We start from the raw sequence: 14,923 nt of genomic DNA on the forward strand, positions 1-14,923 counted from the left end.
GACATTTATTATTAGACTCTTTGTTAATATACTTATACATGGTGCGTAGCGTTTTTAAAGGTGCTTATTTTCGTCTTTTAGAAGCCCTTAAAGGTGCTTTTTTCTATGGATGTTTTTAAAAAGTGCTTCATTTTCCCTTTTCCGAAATGTGATATTATTCTTTACCACGTATTATGTAAAACTTTTCGCCACTTATTATGTAAAAAGACATTGTCCTATTCAACGTTTTCACAATTAACAATCCAATCTATTTCCACGTATCGCCGGTCTGTAGTGTATGAAAGCACCATTTGTTTTGCATGTTTGATGAAATACTTGCGTATACTGAGCTGGATTCAGTGGTAAGGATTTTTTACTCTCATGTGCAACCCTGCTGCATTTTGCAAGAGATTCTCAATTTCAGACTTCATTTTCCGCCCTGCGTAATGGAATCGAAAAATCTCACGAATTTTTGCTGATTACGGGGATCAACTAAACATTGTCAATTCTTTTTCTCTATTAGTGATAGAAAATTTCATTTCTCTTGTTAATTTCATCGTCTGTGACGCGCCATCGTCTTCGTCACTGTAAATAAAACCATAAATTGTCCAAAACTTGGCAACCCTGTCCAATTATGATATTTTTCAAAGTGCTTAAAAATATTTTTTGAGTGCTTGAAAAGTGCTTAAAAGGTGCTAATTTTTTGTTGAAAAATTTGTCTAGGCACCCTGATTTATAACTAAAAAGCTTTTCATTTTCAAATATTTCCCATTTTCTATAAAAATTTGTGTAGGTTTAAACTACATTGCATTTTTTTTTAAAGTATTTTAACATTTCTACTTTGAAAATAATTTATAAAGAGGAAAATGTGGCATTTGTAATGTCACCTTTTTTTTTCCATGTAAACATTTTTTGAATGTCTAATACTTCAAGTTTTCTGTGATTTTTCAAACCTGTAAGTTGTGATTTATGTATGTATATATATTAATGTAATCTACTTTTTTTTAGAAGCATCAACCAGAATGGAAACACCACCATTAGTGACAAAAGTTATGATTGAAGGCACCTCATTTTATCAATGCACTACCTGCAACTATTTTTCTCTGTATTTAAATACTGTACGAAGACATGTACGCAAACATACTGGGGAACAACCTTATGTTTGTCATATATGCAATAGGAGATTTTCTTTGAAGTGCAATTTGAAAACACATGTTATGTTAAAACATGCCTCCTTAAAATAGTCTGATGCATAGGACTATCAAGGAAAATTCAAGAACTATCACTTATCGAATTTGATATGTGTGAAAAAATATCTAAGCGTTTTTTCAATACCAATTGATTTGATCATAGCGAACTTGCTGATTGCCAGCCAAACAATTCCTAGTTGAACAATCCCTGAAAATAAGCTTGACCAGAGTTGTAGTGGAAGAGGTACATAAGAGAATAGCCTAACCCCACTTGTTTTTTGATTAAAAACATTTTTCTTTATTTTTTCGTTTTCTTCAATAGTTTATATATTTTAGAATTAGTTTATTTCTGCTATTTTTTTATGTATTGCAAAAGTTAAGTCTTTTAAAGTTTGTTAAAAAGTAAAAAGCCTGCGTACTGTATCAATTCTACTGCCAGCATATTTCACTAAAAATGAAGCCAATGACCAAGGTATTATAATTTAAAATAGTGTTAGTGATTCTAAACCGGCCAGTTGACAGATAAATAACTGTATAAGATTTAATATAAATTTTATTTATATTTAAATAGATTTAGGTTTAATACTTTTTATGGAGAAAGTATGAAAATGATCAGAAACAAACAGGTCAAAAAATTGTACAAGTGATGAAATTTTGTATTTGTAAAAATTATGTCACTAATTCAAATGACTTGCCTTATTGGCCCTTAATTGAGTTAAGAAACTTTGATTTCAAGAATTTTAAACTAAATGCAACTGGTAAAAAAAGCTCTAACGTTGTACTATTAAGATATTTTCTGCTACAATTCTGAGCCTGTCTGATACTTAGATGCATTTTTAAAACTATTTGTGATGAGTTACAATTGTGAATCTGTAGATGATTTCTCAAAAATTATCCGCATTTGCAATTAATTCTTCTTTGCATTACTTCACTGGGTGACAAATTTTAACTGCTGTTATCTGTTCTACTAAATGACAGGACAAATCTCCTCATCACATTCTCGCGATTTGATCTCTTGTTCAATTATAGAATTAAATGGTCAATATTTTTTTATAATTTTTTAGTTAATCACTTCATTCTCTCTCTTTCTTCTCTGAAGAGGTATTACACCAAATACATTTAAAAGCAATTTAACCATTTGAAGCCAATCATTTTAGCTGAAAAGACATAATTCTGCATGATTGCTGACTGGAGTTGCTTACTGATGCGATGATTCACTGAACTGAACTTGTTCGAATCACTTGATTTTATTGAAATGGATTTAAATTACAATGAATAATTGTTTCTTAAATTTCAGTTAGTTTTGTTTGCTATGCTATGTCATATACAGTTAAAAATTTCTTGTAAGACCTCAGAGATCCTTACGCATTCATTATTAGAGACTTAAGATTTTACAATTAAAGAATTCGATTAATTCAGATAATAAATAAATAAAGCATTTCTTTCATAGTTAAAAGTATTTATAGCATTTATAATGTATAAATAATGTACTTATGCAAACACTTAAGCAAAAAAAAAAATTTTGGCCCACCAAAAAGTATATGAATATAAGGTTTCACGGGATGCATGAAAAAGAAACTTTTCACTATTCATCGAAAGAAGCTATTAAAAAAGAATCCCAAAAGCAATTCTGGGTTTAGTGGATGCACCGAGCAGAGTCTAATCTTAACTTTTTTTGCACTATACTTGTATCAAAATAAGAAAGATAATTTTGAATCATCTCTTCAACAGAAAGGCAAATACAGTACAGAACCCGTTATCCGGAAATCAGAAAACCGGAAAACCAAAAAACCGGAACGAAATTTAATAAATTTTCCCGCTATTTTTTTTAAAAAAAAATTTTTTTTTCCTCATAAGATTTTAGGATTTTTCTTTCTTTTTTGAAAGATATTTACCCTAGCATCATTTTGGAAATAATCATTAGTGTATTACTTCGTTTTTTCAAGATTATTTCCAAATATTTTTTTTTATAGTTGGGTTTAACAATAAAAAAAACGACTTTTTGTAGCGATTCAGAAAACCGGAAAAATCAGTTATCCGGAATAGCGATGGTCCCGATCGTTCCGGATAATCGGTTTCCTACTGTACGAGGAATAATTATAATGAATTTTTTTAGAAGACAATAAAATGTTATTGAGGTATAAAAATACTGCCAAAAAAAATTTTTTTTAATATTTTAAAGTCAATTTTATAATAGGTAAATCATTTTTATAAATTTCATTATCGAACCAATCACTGATTCGAATCATCGAAGTGAAATGATTATATTGATTCGAATAACTTTGATCATTCCTTTCGCCCAACACTATTGCTGACTAATAGAGGTTAAAAGTTTGCAGAAGTTGATAGCATGTTTACTGATAACGGTTTGGTACTTCTACATCATAAGGCTGTGTTTCCCAAATGTAAAACAGAACATTGCCAAAATTGAAAGTCACAATCCAACTAATTAGTCAAAGTTTGTGAAACTATAGTGATATGTGAATCAATAAATATTTATTCTTTATAAACTATTTTTGCAATATTAATAACTCATATTCAAAAATAGATGCTTAAAGAATGCCACTAAAAAGTTATATGATGGCAAAGTAGTTATGTTTATAAAAAAAATACACTATAATAAATTAAAAAGGAATAACAAATGATGGAATTGACTAGCATTGCTAGAAGGGCTGCTAATGTGATGTTTTCAAGCCAAGCTCCAACCTGCCAAATTCATTGCCAAGCTGTATCATAAGTGCTCTTTCATGTAAAAGCACTAACTTCAGTTTTAATTAAGTGTAATTATGTAAATGATATATTGTAAATTTTATTTCAAATGCTTGGTTTTGTTAAATTTCTATGTATTAGAAAAAACATATTTTATATGTATAAGAAATTCGAAATATTTTATATACATATGAAATAAATACCTACATATATTTTATATGCGTATAAAATAAGAAATATTTTATATGTATATTAAACATATGTATGACAGGGTGTCCACTGGTCAGGGAAAACCTGGAATTGTCAGGGAATTTTATTTTAAGTTGAATTAAGTATTTTAAGTTAAGTTGAAGGGAAAGTTGAAATTTTTCTTTACAGAAACCTGGAATATTCCTATATCATACCTGGAAAAATCCAGTCTTAAAATCGTCAGTAACAGTAATCAGTTATTGAGACTCGAGTTAAATAATTCTAACATCTATTACAATTATTTGTTGAAAAAATTTCACATTTTAGTCAAGCTGAGATGTTTCTTTCTTCGTTTAATAATAATTTTTTAACACAGGAAATCTAATATTTCAAATAAAAGAATCAAAGTTTTCTGAAGAAAATACACTCTTAATTTTCATTGAAATTTATCTGGAAAAGTCAGGGAATTTTTTTCTGAAATTAAGTGGGGATCCCTGGTATAAGAAAAAAATTCAATTTTGTATACTTATAAGTTGTGGAAATTATGCAGTAAGGAAATTCAAAATAGATTTTTTTGAATATCTATTGTTAACTTTAATCATTTATTAATAAGATCATCCTTTCTTTCCAGAATATTCGAAAAGTGAGGTTTTGATGTACTGTAATAAAAGACTGCTGGGAAATCATTCATTTTATCAGTGTACCTTTTGCAATTACTCATCACCCGATTTGAATACTTTAAGAAGACATATACGCAAACATACTGGTGAACGACCTTTTGTATGTAATGTATGCAACAAGCGGTTTGCTCTGAAGTGTAATTTAAAAACTCACCTTGTGAGACATATGACCTGACATCACTTTAAATGTGCGAAGAAATGATTTATTTTGCTGAAAGAAGCCTAATCCTGCACCAAAATGAGTCAAGGCTAAGTGTTTAGTATTTCTTGGTTAATTTTTGTATTTTTCTGAAAATAATTTCGTTGGGTAGCTTCTTCTAAAACTGTTTTTGTTTTACTCGTTTGCTTAACGCGAATTGAAATTATAGCTGTTAAGAGTTTAAAATATTATACTCAACAGAGTCAAGAAGCTTTATCAATTTTCATTTCTAAATTTAACTGATATTCCATTGCATTTATTTTTAAGTTATTAACCCTAAAATGTTTTGTTTTTTTTAATAATTATTCAACTTTAAATGTAACGAGGTTTTGTCACAGTAATTTATTTAATTCATCTTCAGTCAGTTTTGTTCATTGTTATAGGAAAGTATTTTTAAATATAACAAAATATGCTTTAATTTTTTGTTTTATTGTCTCATAATTTCATGAAAATAAAAAATAATTAATAATAAGTTTAGAAACATTTATTTTTCTTGCCTTTTAAAATCTGTGTGTTTAAACTTGTTACTGATTGCAGGATAATGCTCTAAATCCAATGCAAATATATATATATATATATATATACATACAGTCGGACTTCTATTTAACAAACTTCCATTTTGCAAATTTTTTCGAGGAACCAAGAACATTTTAGAAATTTCTTCATAAAATAACTTCCAAATAGCGAAGTGAATTTTCTATTTAACGAACTTTTCATTGCAATCCACTTTCCCTATTTTCCGAAATATTTCAGAACATTTACTGCTTTCTCTAGAAGTTATTTTATAGAAGGCAGTTAAATCCCTTTCCCTTTTTGTTTGCATTTCTAACAAGAAAATCAGTCCAAATTAACGGATTTTATCAGTAGCAATTAAACTTAAGAACGCATGTGGTAATGTATGTCTAAAATGCAGTTATAATTTTATACATAAATTTAGCTTTTTTTTTGGTTGCAAATATATGTAGCACAATAGTGTAACACTGGATAAAGTTTTGTTCTATTCTTGCTTACCATGTAAATTTCTTTTATGGTTAAGATTTATATTATAAATAGTTTACAAGATAAAAGTGCATCAATTGCTATTTTAAATATGCCTTGTGTTTACGAATTTAAAACCTGTTTTGCGTTGTTTAAGTATTTTAAAAGGTGATTTTCTATTTAACGAATTTTCCCTATAATGAACTTGTTATCGGGATTTACCGACTTCGTTAAATAGAGGTCCAACTGTATATATTTATATACCTGGCAACGAAATTTACACAATCAATCTGTTACATAATTATAAATTCAAATTTGTATGTGATCCCTAACACTGTCAAACAGAGACGACTTTATAGAAAAAAATTAGACTTGATCTAACATATGTACATCAAAACTACCACCTATAAATAGGACTGGGCGATATTAGAAATTATATATCGTGATATATCGTCAGTTTTGCATCGCGATATAGCGATGTATCGCGATATAGTATTTTTGAATTTCATTTACTTTAAGGCACAGAAAGTCAGATTTCTATCAAGACTTCATACGCATATTGATTTAAATCAATTTATAAATTTGAAAATATATATGTTTTGCTAAAGAAAGATATTAAATAAATTGACTAAGATGTACAAATCTTACTTAAAATATTTATTGAAAAAATGTGTGTAGATACAGAATGAAATATTTGCACTTCTTTATCGTTTATAAGGTATAAGCAGTCTTAATTTAAGTTAACCCTTAAAACACCCTTAATGAAAAAAAATATTGTTATTAAACAAAAGCTGATTTTAAAATTTCAAAATATATTTTAATTAAAATAAAAGTTAGATTGACTAAAAGCCGAAGTTTAAAATTAAAAATGCTCGAATTTTAAACTAAAAAGTAAACATAAGAATTGTAATAATTTCTTAAAATTTTCGTTCTCTGAAAGATTTCTCAGTTTAAAAATAAAAAGGGAATTTTATAAAGATATCTAGCTGAAATTATTGAAAGAAAATTTAAAAAATTAAAAAAAAAGTTTGTGAAGAAATTCATTATGCACTTAAAACTAAGTGTTAAAAATATTTTTTTTTTTTTAAAAAAAAGAAATTTTTTTTAACAAATCAATATTTGCTTGTACTATTATGCGTAAATAATTACAGAATTATTAAGTTCGATCGTAATGTTAAAATTCTTAATAAAGAAGTAAACACAAGTTTTGTTATATTTTCTAAAAATGATCACGCAAATAACAAAAGATTTCTTAGTTTAAAAATAAAAAAATAAATAAAAGTGAAATTTATCAATATATTTACCTAACAGCATAGGAACAAAATTTAAAAAATAAGTTCGTTAAAAAATTATTTGTATGCTTAAAACAAAGAGCTAAATAAATTTTAGAAAAAAAATGCTTCTTAAACACTATTTTTATTATTATTTCATATAAATAATTAAATTAAATTAAATAATGAACGAACGAAAAACAAAGTAAGGCAAAGTTTCTTAATTAAATTCTTAAAAATAGAAACAAAAGAATTATGATATTCGGTAATATATTTAGCTAATTAACTAATAATATAAAACGAAAATTAAAAAAAAATAATGATTTTACTCTCTAATAAAACGAAGTAGTAATTGATAAAAAAAAAAAAGAAATGAATAAAATTCGCAAACTTTTCAAATTCTTTTGAACAAATAAAGTTTATTGACTTATGTCCAAAAAATAAGTTTTGTTTTAACATTATTTCTAAAAATAAAAACAACTCAAGATTTATAAATTTAAAATCAGTAATAGAAGCCCATTAAATTATTAGAAGTTTTATCCGAAAGGTTTTTAATAAATTAAAAGAAAGTAAAAAAATAACCTAACAAATTTATTTACTTTGTAATTTAATTCCTTATGGGTGCCTTAAATTAGATTTCCGATAATTTTCACATTTAAAAATATAAAAAAAGTTTTGTCAGAAAATAAATAAAAAACTTATCTAATTAATGAAGAAACTTTTCTTTATAAATTCTTTTCAATAATAGATTGCGTTCAGAACAAGGTTACGACGGCGATCACGAAGTTAATCCCATTGAAAATAATCTACAAGAAACGATTTCAAATCGTGAAGGTGCAAAAACGAACATGTGATATAACGATATAAAGTCTCAAAAGTGATTCTGATTCTACCGCTCATCAGTCAAGGCCGCCTCAACATAACGAAACAATATCGTCTTCCACAGCGCGAGTTGGCATCGGAACGTAAGAGAAAGTCCTTGCGTGTATCGCTATATCGCTATATCGTTATATCGTCTTCTTCACTCGACGGCTTAAATCAGATTTCAAATGCATCGCTTGGAATGAAAGTTGCTGTATCGGTTTGCCGATATAAGCGTTAAATCGATATGTCGCGATATATCGATTTATAGCCCAGTCCTACCTATAAAAGAGATAAAAATTATAAACAAAAAAAATGTAAAATTTTTTTTTGCACTTTTAATTCAATGAAATAAAACAATTAAGATTTAAAAAATGGATAAGCTCCTATACAGTCTATATACAAGCAACTAGAGTTTTTGGAAATTAAGAATTTATTTTTAAAATTTTTCTTGTCTTTTAATATTTTTATTTTTCAAAATTGAAATAAATTAGAGTGTTACCTGGAATTTTTGAAACTAATCACTTTTATTTAGCTCATATATCTGCAGATTAGCAAATAATTTTTTGTTAAAGAACTGAAGCAAACAGTAATTGAGTACATTCAGGAATTAAAAATAATTTTTCCGTTTTTACATTAAGTAGTTTTGTAGCGTTATTTATTTCTTCCTTTTAAAAAAAGAAAACATTTTTAATGAAAAACAATCTGTAGGTACTGTGATTTTATTTTTGAGTCTGATGTAAAAAAAAAAAAATACTATGTAGATGCTATGATAATCAGCAGCGTCCCATGTAGTACTGAAGGCCTGCCTGATGTTCATACACACACACATCTATACATACAGAAGATCTTTATAATATATACCTTGAAACATGGGGACTTTTTTATTATATTAAATTCTGTGTTTTTTATAGATTATTTTATATTAATACTTCAAAATAATTTTTAAATAGTTTAAAACACAAAAATCAATATTTGAAATAAAATCTATGAAATTTATAGTTTTTAATTTGCTTAAGGGATTGTTAAGTTTATGCGGTACAAGGATAATTATGTTATATAGATATACTGTATATATATACTTAACCATGTTTTATTGTATAAATAGTCATAAAATTTGTGATCCATTGACAGAATTTTTGTTTTACAATAAGATCTGAGGATTTAATAATTAGAACTAACAAAATTGTTCAAGAGAGGGTTTTTAAATAGCATTTTTGGTGAAGAGAACCCCTGTTATGTTTCCGTTAGTTGTGCTGTTATTTACTGTAAATTATAGTTGTGAAGCAATATCAATGTAGTGAAACAATACTAAGGAATAGTTTCATGTGAAAATGTAGCTGTTCCAAGCTTTTCAATTAAATAATGCAATAAGTCTCAAGAAAATACTTTCTTAGAATAAATATAGCTTTTTCTTACGGATTTCCCACTTTCAAAAATGCAGTGGTTGTTACAATTTATCTTTCAGAAAACTCGATCTCTGTAATTTTTTTGTGTAATTCAATTAGCCTAATCTCCACTAATAGTTATGCTAGTTAAAATTTTTTGCAGAAAACCATAAAATGTAATGAGCCAAATTATGCAGAAAATCATTTTTAATAATTGTGTTAATAACTAGTGCTCTACTACTCTCGAATTATGATACGTAATTTGTCAACCACTGAACTTAGTGCTGACAAGAATGAAAAATTTAACAACAGCAAACTAGCAGATGTTATCTTCACACCTGGATCAAAAGCCTTCACTGATTATAATAAAACTGCTATCTTTCACATCATGACTTCATAAAATGATAACTGCCAACTCTACTCTGGATTTTCCAATAGGGTCTATTGGTTAAATTAAGATTCTTCTGGTTTTTGTATATTTAAGAAAATTCCCTAAAATTGAGTAAGTTTCCTAAAAAAAATTCCTATTGAACTGTAATTTTTGTACATTAATTGATTGAATATTTAAATAAGTATTACTAATACATAATGAAGCCAACCTCATTTATAGAAATCAGTTCAAAACATTATTTTGTTCTAAAATGTTTAGTTTATTTTTATTCAGAACTTTCTTTTTAAATGAATTAAAAAAAAGTTTTTTAACCATCTTTGATGAATTAAATGTCTATTAATATTCGAAATCATGAGTAAACATAATGCATAACATTTCAAGTAGGTTAAATGTCAATCATAATTGGAAAATATTGCAGTTTTTCTATTTTGATGACTATAATAATTGCTAAAATTCCCTATGAGTAAAATATTTAGTACATTATGAAACAATTATCATAAATTTTATTTTATAAAATCTACTAGATTTTTTTCCTGTTGATGTTGGCAACTATGGTAGTGTTATGAAGTTTAACCCTTTGGGTCCTAGATTAGATATCATCCCCTATTGAGCAGTGACTTATTTTAGCATGCATGACAACATTAAATGAGACCACTTTTCATAATTAAATTTTAACTATGCAAAAGTCAATCGAAAGGGTTAATTATATTTCTGATTTAGAATAGAATGAAGAAGCCAAGTGTTAAAAAAGAGTTATCAAAATGGGCCACAGAACAGTACTCTCTACCTAAAGCAACACCTCGAATGCTTTCCCTATTAGCTCGTGTAGACTGTCATAGAAGAAGGAAGTACGTTAGTTTCTGTCTTGATTTTCAAATAGATTTGAAAATTTTGAGTTAGGAAACTATATGGAACTGAAAACTACATTAAACATAGATCAGAGAAGATTGTGCTCTAGATTTTTCTCTAACTGTAATCCGGAAATCCAAGGTCCAAAAGTTTCAATAAAAATCATGGATCACATTTATGTATAAAAATTCTTGTATATTTTATTTAAAAATATAAAAACTAGAATTTATGCTTGGCATCTCTTTCATCTGTAGATATTTTTTCTGGTAGAATAATATATGTGATTTCTGATAAAAATAAACTTATACATAATTATTAATTTAAATTATGCTGCATATAATTTATTTAGAATTTCATATTGTGAAAATATCAATGATTTAAATTTATAAACTCATACATTTTTTGAAATGCGTCATTAATGATTTTACTCAAGAAATTTTCAGGATTTTTGAGTCGAGCTCACAATTTCCCCTGAATAGATCAAAAAGAAAACGTCGTGAAAATTCAAAAAATGTTTTTGTCAATTAAATACGAAAAATTTTAAGAAAGTGGAAAATATTGTAGTAAATTCCTATTGGCGATCGCAACACTCGAATACGCCATCTGGGGAGAGACCGGTTTCATGCCTTTAGCCCTTCTCCGTTCCCTCTCCTCCTCTTTTCAGTTGTATAAGAATGTACTACGATATTTTCCCTTTTCTTAATATTTTTCCTTTTAATTCAATAAAAATATTTTTTAAAATTCCCGTAATACTTCTCTTTAGAACTATGTTTAATGCAGTTTTCAGTTCCATATAGTTTTCCAACTTAAAAGATTTGAATCTATATGAAAATCAAGAGAGAAACTAACGTACTTCCTTCCTCTATGACTTTCCACACGCTAATGGGGAAAGCATGTGAAGTGTTGCCATAGGTAGAGAGTTCAGCTCGACGCCACCTGCAGCCCATTTCGATCGCCAATTACAACTGAGAAGAGGAGATCAGTAAAGGGTCAAGATATAGAAACCGTAATCTCACCAAATGACATATTCGAGCGTTGCGATCACGAATAATACTGTTTAAAAGTAGTGGATGGTGCCCAATATTTAAGTACATTTTAATCTGTTTTTTTGTGCCCAATTCTTTTGTAAAGATTAAAAAACTTATTAACTTAAATAGCTACCAGATGTTTTTATTGCACTCCTGTAAACATTTTTAATACAGAAAAACTATGTATGTTGCAACTGACCAAAGGTAAGTTAGATCATTGATTGATCTTATGTTAAAATTGAACCATGTTGTGATTGAGCTTTGAGAATGGTCTTATTCTATATATCTATAAGCTATATATTTTTCCATATATTTATAAACTATTATATGTATATTATAAGTTGTACTATTAAAATAAATAGCATTTTAACTTTTTGACTTCTCAACTTATAAACGTAAATTGCAATGGAATGTTTTAGTTTTTTTTTTTGCGCTATTTGTTTGCAGTGTACTAACAAAAATCAGTGGTGGAATTTAACCGGTACATTCATGTCAGTCCCAAAAATGAAAAATAGTTTAAATTAATACAGTTTTGGAATTTTAGGTGCCAATTTAATCTTGAAAATATTAAAAAAAAATGCTCAAATAATATTTTGTAGTGCTGAATATTAATTTTTTTTAAATTTAGAACTAATTTTTTTTTCAATATATAGTTTTTAAATTATATAAATTCCATCACTTCTAGAAATGTATAATGAATGTACTAATTCACCAGGTTTCCAAATAGCTTTCCACGGAACCCTAGGATTTCGTGGAATGAACGGAACCCTAGAGTTCCCCACGAATTAATACTTTTTGCAACCTATGATGAATTTTTTAGCCTCTGATTAAATTTAAATACAACCTATTATTCATAATTTATTTACTCTTTCAATTGCCTTTATGAAATTATTTCAAATGATGACCAATGAAATAAAAATAGTAGCATTTTTTAAAAGATCTAACAATATATTGGACAAATTATGAAAAGAACAAGCATTTATAAAATATTGCTTTAGTATTTCCTATCGCTCTTTTTAAATGAAATAAATAATGGAATTCTTTAATAAAGAAATATGATTCCTTAATGACCAATTTTAACATTTATAGCAGTTCTTTTCACTTTTCATCTCGAAATAAACCATAATTCGGCTTATTTAATACATTTTCAGCTATGTGTGTTCATCAAAAGTAAATTACTAAACTGGATATATAGCACAAGGACTGCAAAAATAAAATGTCGGATACAAAACCTAATTTAAAATTATTAATGATGAAACGAAAAATCTTCATTCCTTTAATTATTTTAAAAACAATGTTTCAAAGGTTATCACGTTCACTATTACCTTAATATAAACTTTATTTATGTAGTCAGGGTTCCGTCGAAAAAAGGTTAATTCTTTAGGGTTCCGCAACCTAAATAATGAACCTATTAATTAATTTTAAAACTATTATATCTCTCTTAGAACTTGACGTTCTAGTGATTACATTATCTTGCGATAGCTCTTTTTTTTCCCCTAAAAATATATGTATAATTTTACAGACACAAAAAAAGTACAGTTTTTTAGTAAAAAATATTTTTACTGACATTGTGATCTATCAAAATGCTTATCATTTATACTAGTATATTAAAATAATGACTTTATTTGTAAATTTTATTGCTATATGGAGATGTAAATATGTTTGTTATAATTCCAGGTTTTGCAACTGAAACTGAGGGTACAATTTTGAAGTTTTTAATTGGGAACCGCACAGCAAACAAATGCTCCTTTTGCGACTACGTTTCTTATGATGTTGCTCAAGTGAAACGACATGTGCGCAAGCACACTCTGGAACGCCCTTTTGAGTGCAATGTATGCAATAAAACCTTTTCTCTCAAGGGTAATTTAAAGAAGCACATCATAAAGCTGCACCAAACAATTTCATCCTGATAGCCTTCTGATATTATCTGTATATTTTATGTTATATTGAAAATATTGTTGTTATATTTGAAAATAAATTAAAATTTTGTTTCTTTTCTTGTGTTTCCATTGCCAAAGCTAGCAAGCCTGTTTAAAAAACCAAGCGAATTTAAGGCAGGGGATGCATATGTTGTTTTTCAGTGGCGACATCTATGGCCGATAATACGGCTTCGTGCAGATCCATTCATACATCCAAAGATCATAATTTTTCCCTGAACCAGAGAACGATCAATCTCCAATTCAGTACCCCTAAAGTTAGAGATATTGATTTGTTATGGGAGCTTGGAGGACTTTTTTACCCCGACAGATTTAACGTGCACCAGTCACCATTTAATATGCGGCGTCTCTCCGGTTGGATTTGTACTCCTGTCCTGTTCTCACGAACAGGAGTACAACGTCCTACCAACCAGACTATCCCGGCCCTTCTTTTCTTATACTTAATTGTGGAATCTATAGAACCTGATTTATCATAATTTCTGGGGGCCCCTTTATTGTTATGAATAATTTATTTTTGACTTTTTCATTAAGAATTGTCTTAAAATTACAAATTAGCAAAAATTGTAATAAATATATAATCTTAAATTTACTAAAATATCGTAATTTGCTCATGTTCTAAATAATTTAAAGACACTTCATAAATAAACAAGTAAATAAATTAAAAGTTAAGGGGCCCCTGATGTGCCCATGGTCTCTTAGATCAGACCCTTGCTATAACGAGAAGAATACACAGCGATGTAGTAAATTAAAGTTTGAAAAGTAAAGATACGCTGTTTGTAATCTATTATAAAAAATTAAAGTTCATCTGTGTCAAATTTATAACCAGGGCCCGATTTACGAATCTCATGCATATAGACTCTCATAGCCCCCCTGCATAGGGCCGGATTAACAATTAATCAAACTAAGCACATGAGGTAAAGGGGGCATCACAAAACACCAATGAAAATAACTTCTATAAAATACACATTTTAATTTATTAGTTCTTTCACGTGTTCATTGTTTAAACTACAGTGCTATTGTGTTTTATTTATTTCAATCCCGGGGAAATGAGAAAAAAAGTGGTATATTGCTGGTATCCCAACACAAAATGACCCTGTACTTTTGCCTTTTTTTTTTCCAGCGAAAAATACTATTCCTCTATATGCTGAAGATAAGACAAGCTTGAAACTTCTAAATTGTCCTTCTTAGTGGGAACAGAAAAGTGGGGTTCCTTGATAGATATGCTTTTTTTTTTTTAAATCAATTACATGATTAGGAGCCTACACTTGCTAATT

At 27.9% G+C, this 14,923-nt stretch overlaps 1 protein-coding gene across 1 annotated transcript in view; it reads left to right on the top strand.

Annotated features, from left to right (window-relative positions):
* LOC107442328 (zinc finger Y-chromosomal protein) overlaps positions 1–13,706 on the top strand; it is a 90,779-nt gene extending 77,073 nt beyond the window's left edge. Inside the window, exon 7 of the mRNA XM_087168930.1 lies at positions 988–13,706. Coding sequence (XP_087025056.1) covers positions 988–1,020 — 33 coding nt within the window. The 3' untranslated portion in view covers positions 1,021–13,706. The remainder of the gene's footprint in view (positions 1–987) is intronic.
* The last annotated feature ends 1,217 nt before the right edge of the window (positions 13,707–14,923 follow it).

Source organism: Parasteatoda tepidariorum, chromosome 7, assembly GCF_982258835.1.
Source record: "Parasteatoda tepidariorum strain Cologne lab strain chromosome 7, Ptep-v5.0, whole genome shotgun sequence".
NCBI lineage: Eukaryota > Metazoa > Arthropoda > Arachnida > Araneae > Theridiidae > Parasteatoda > Parasteatoda tepidariorum.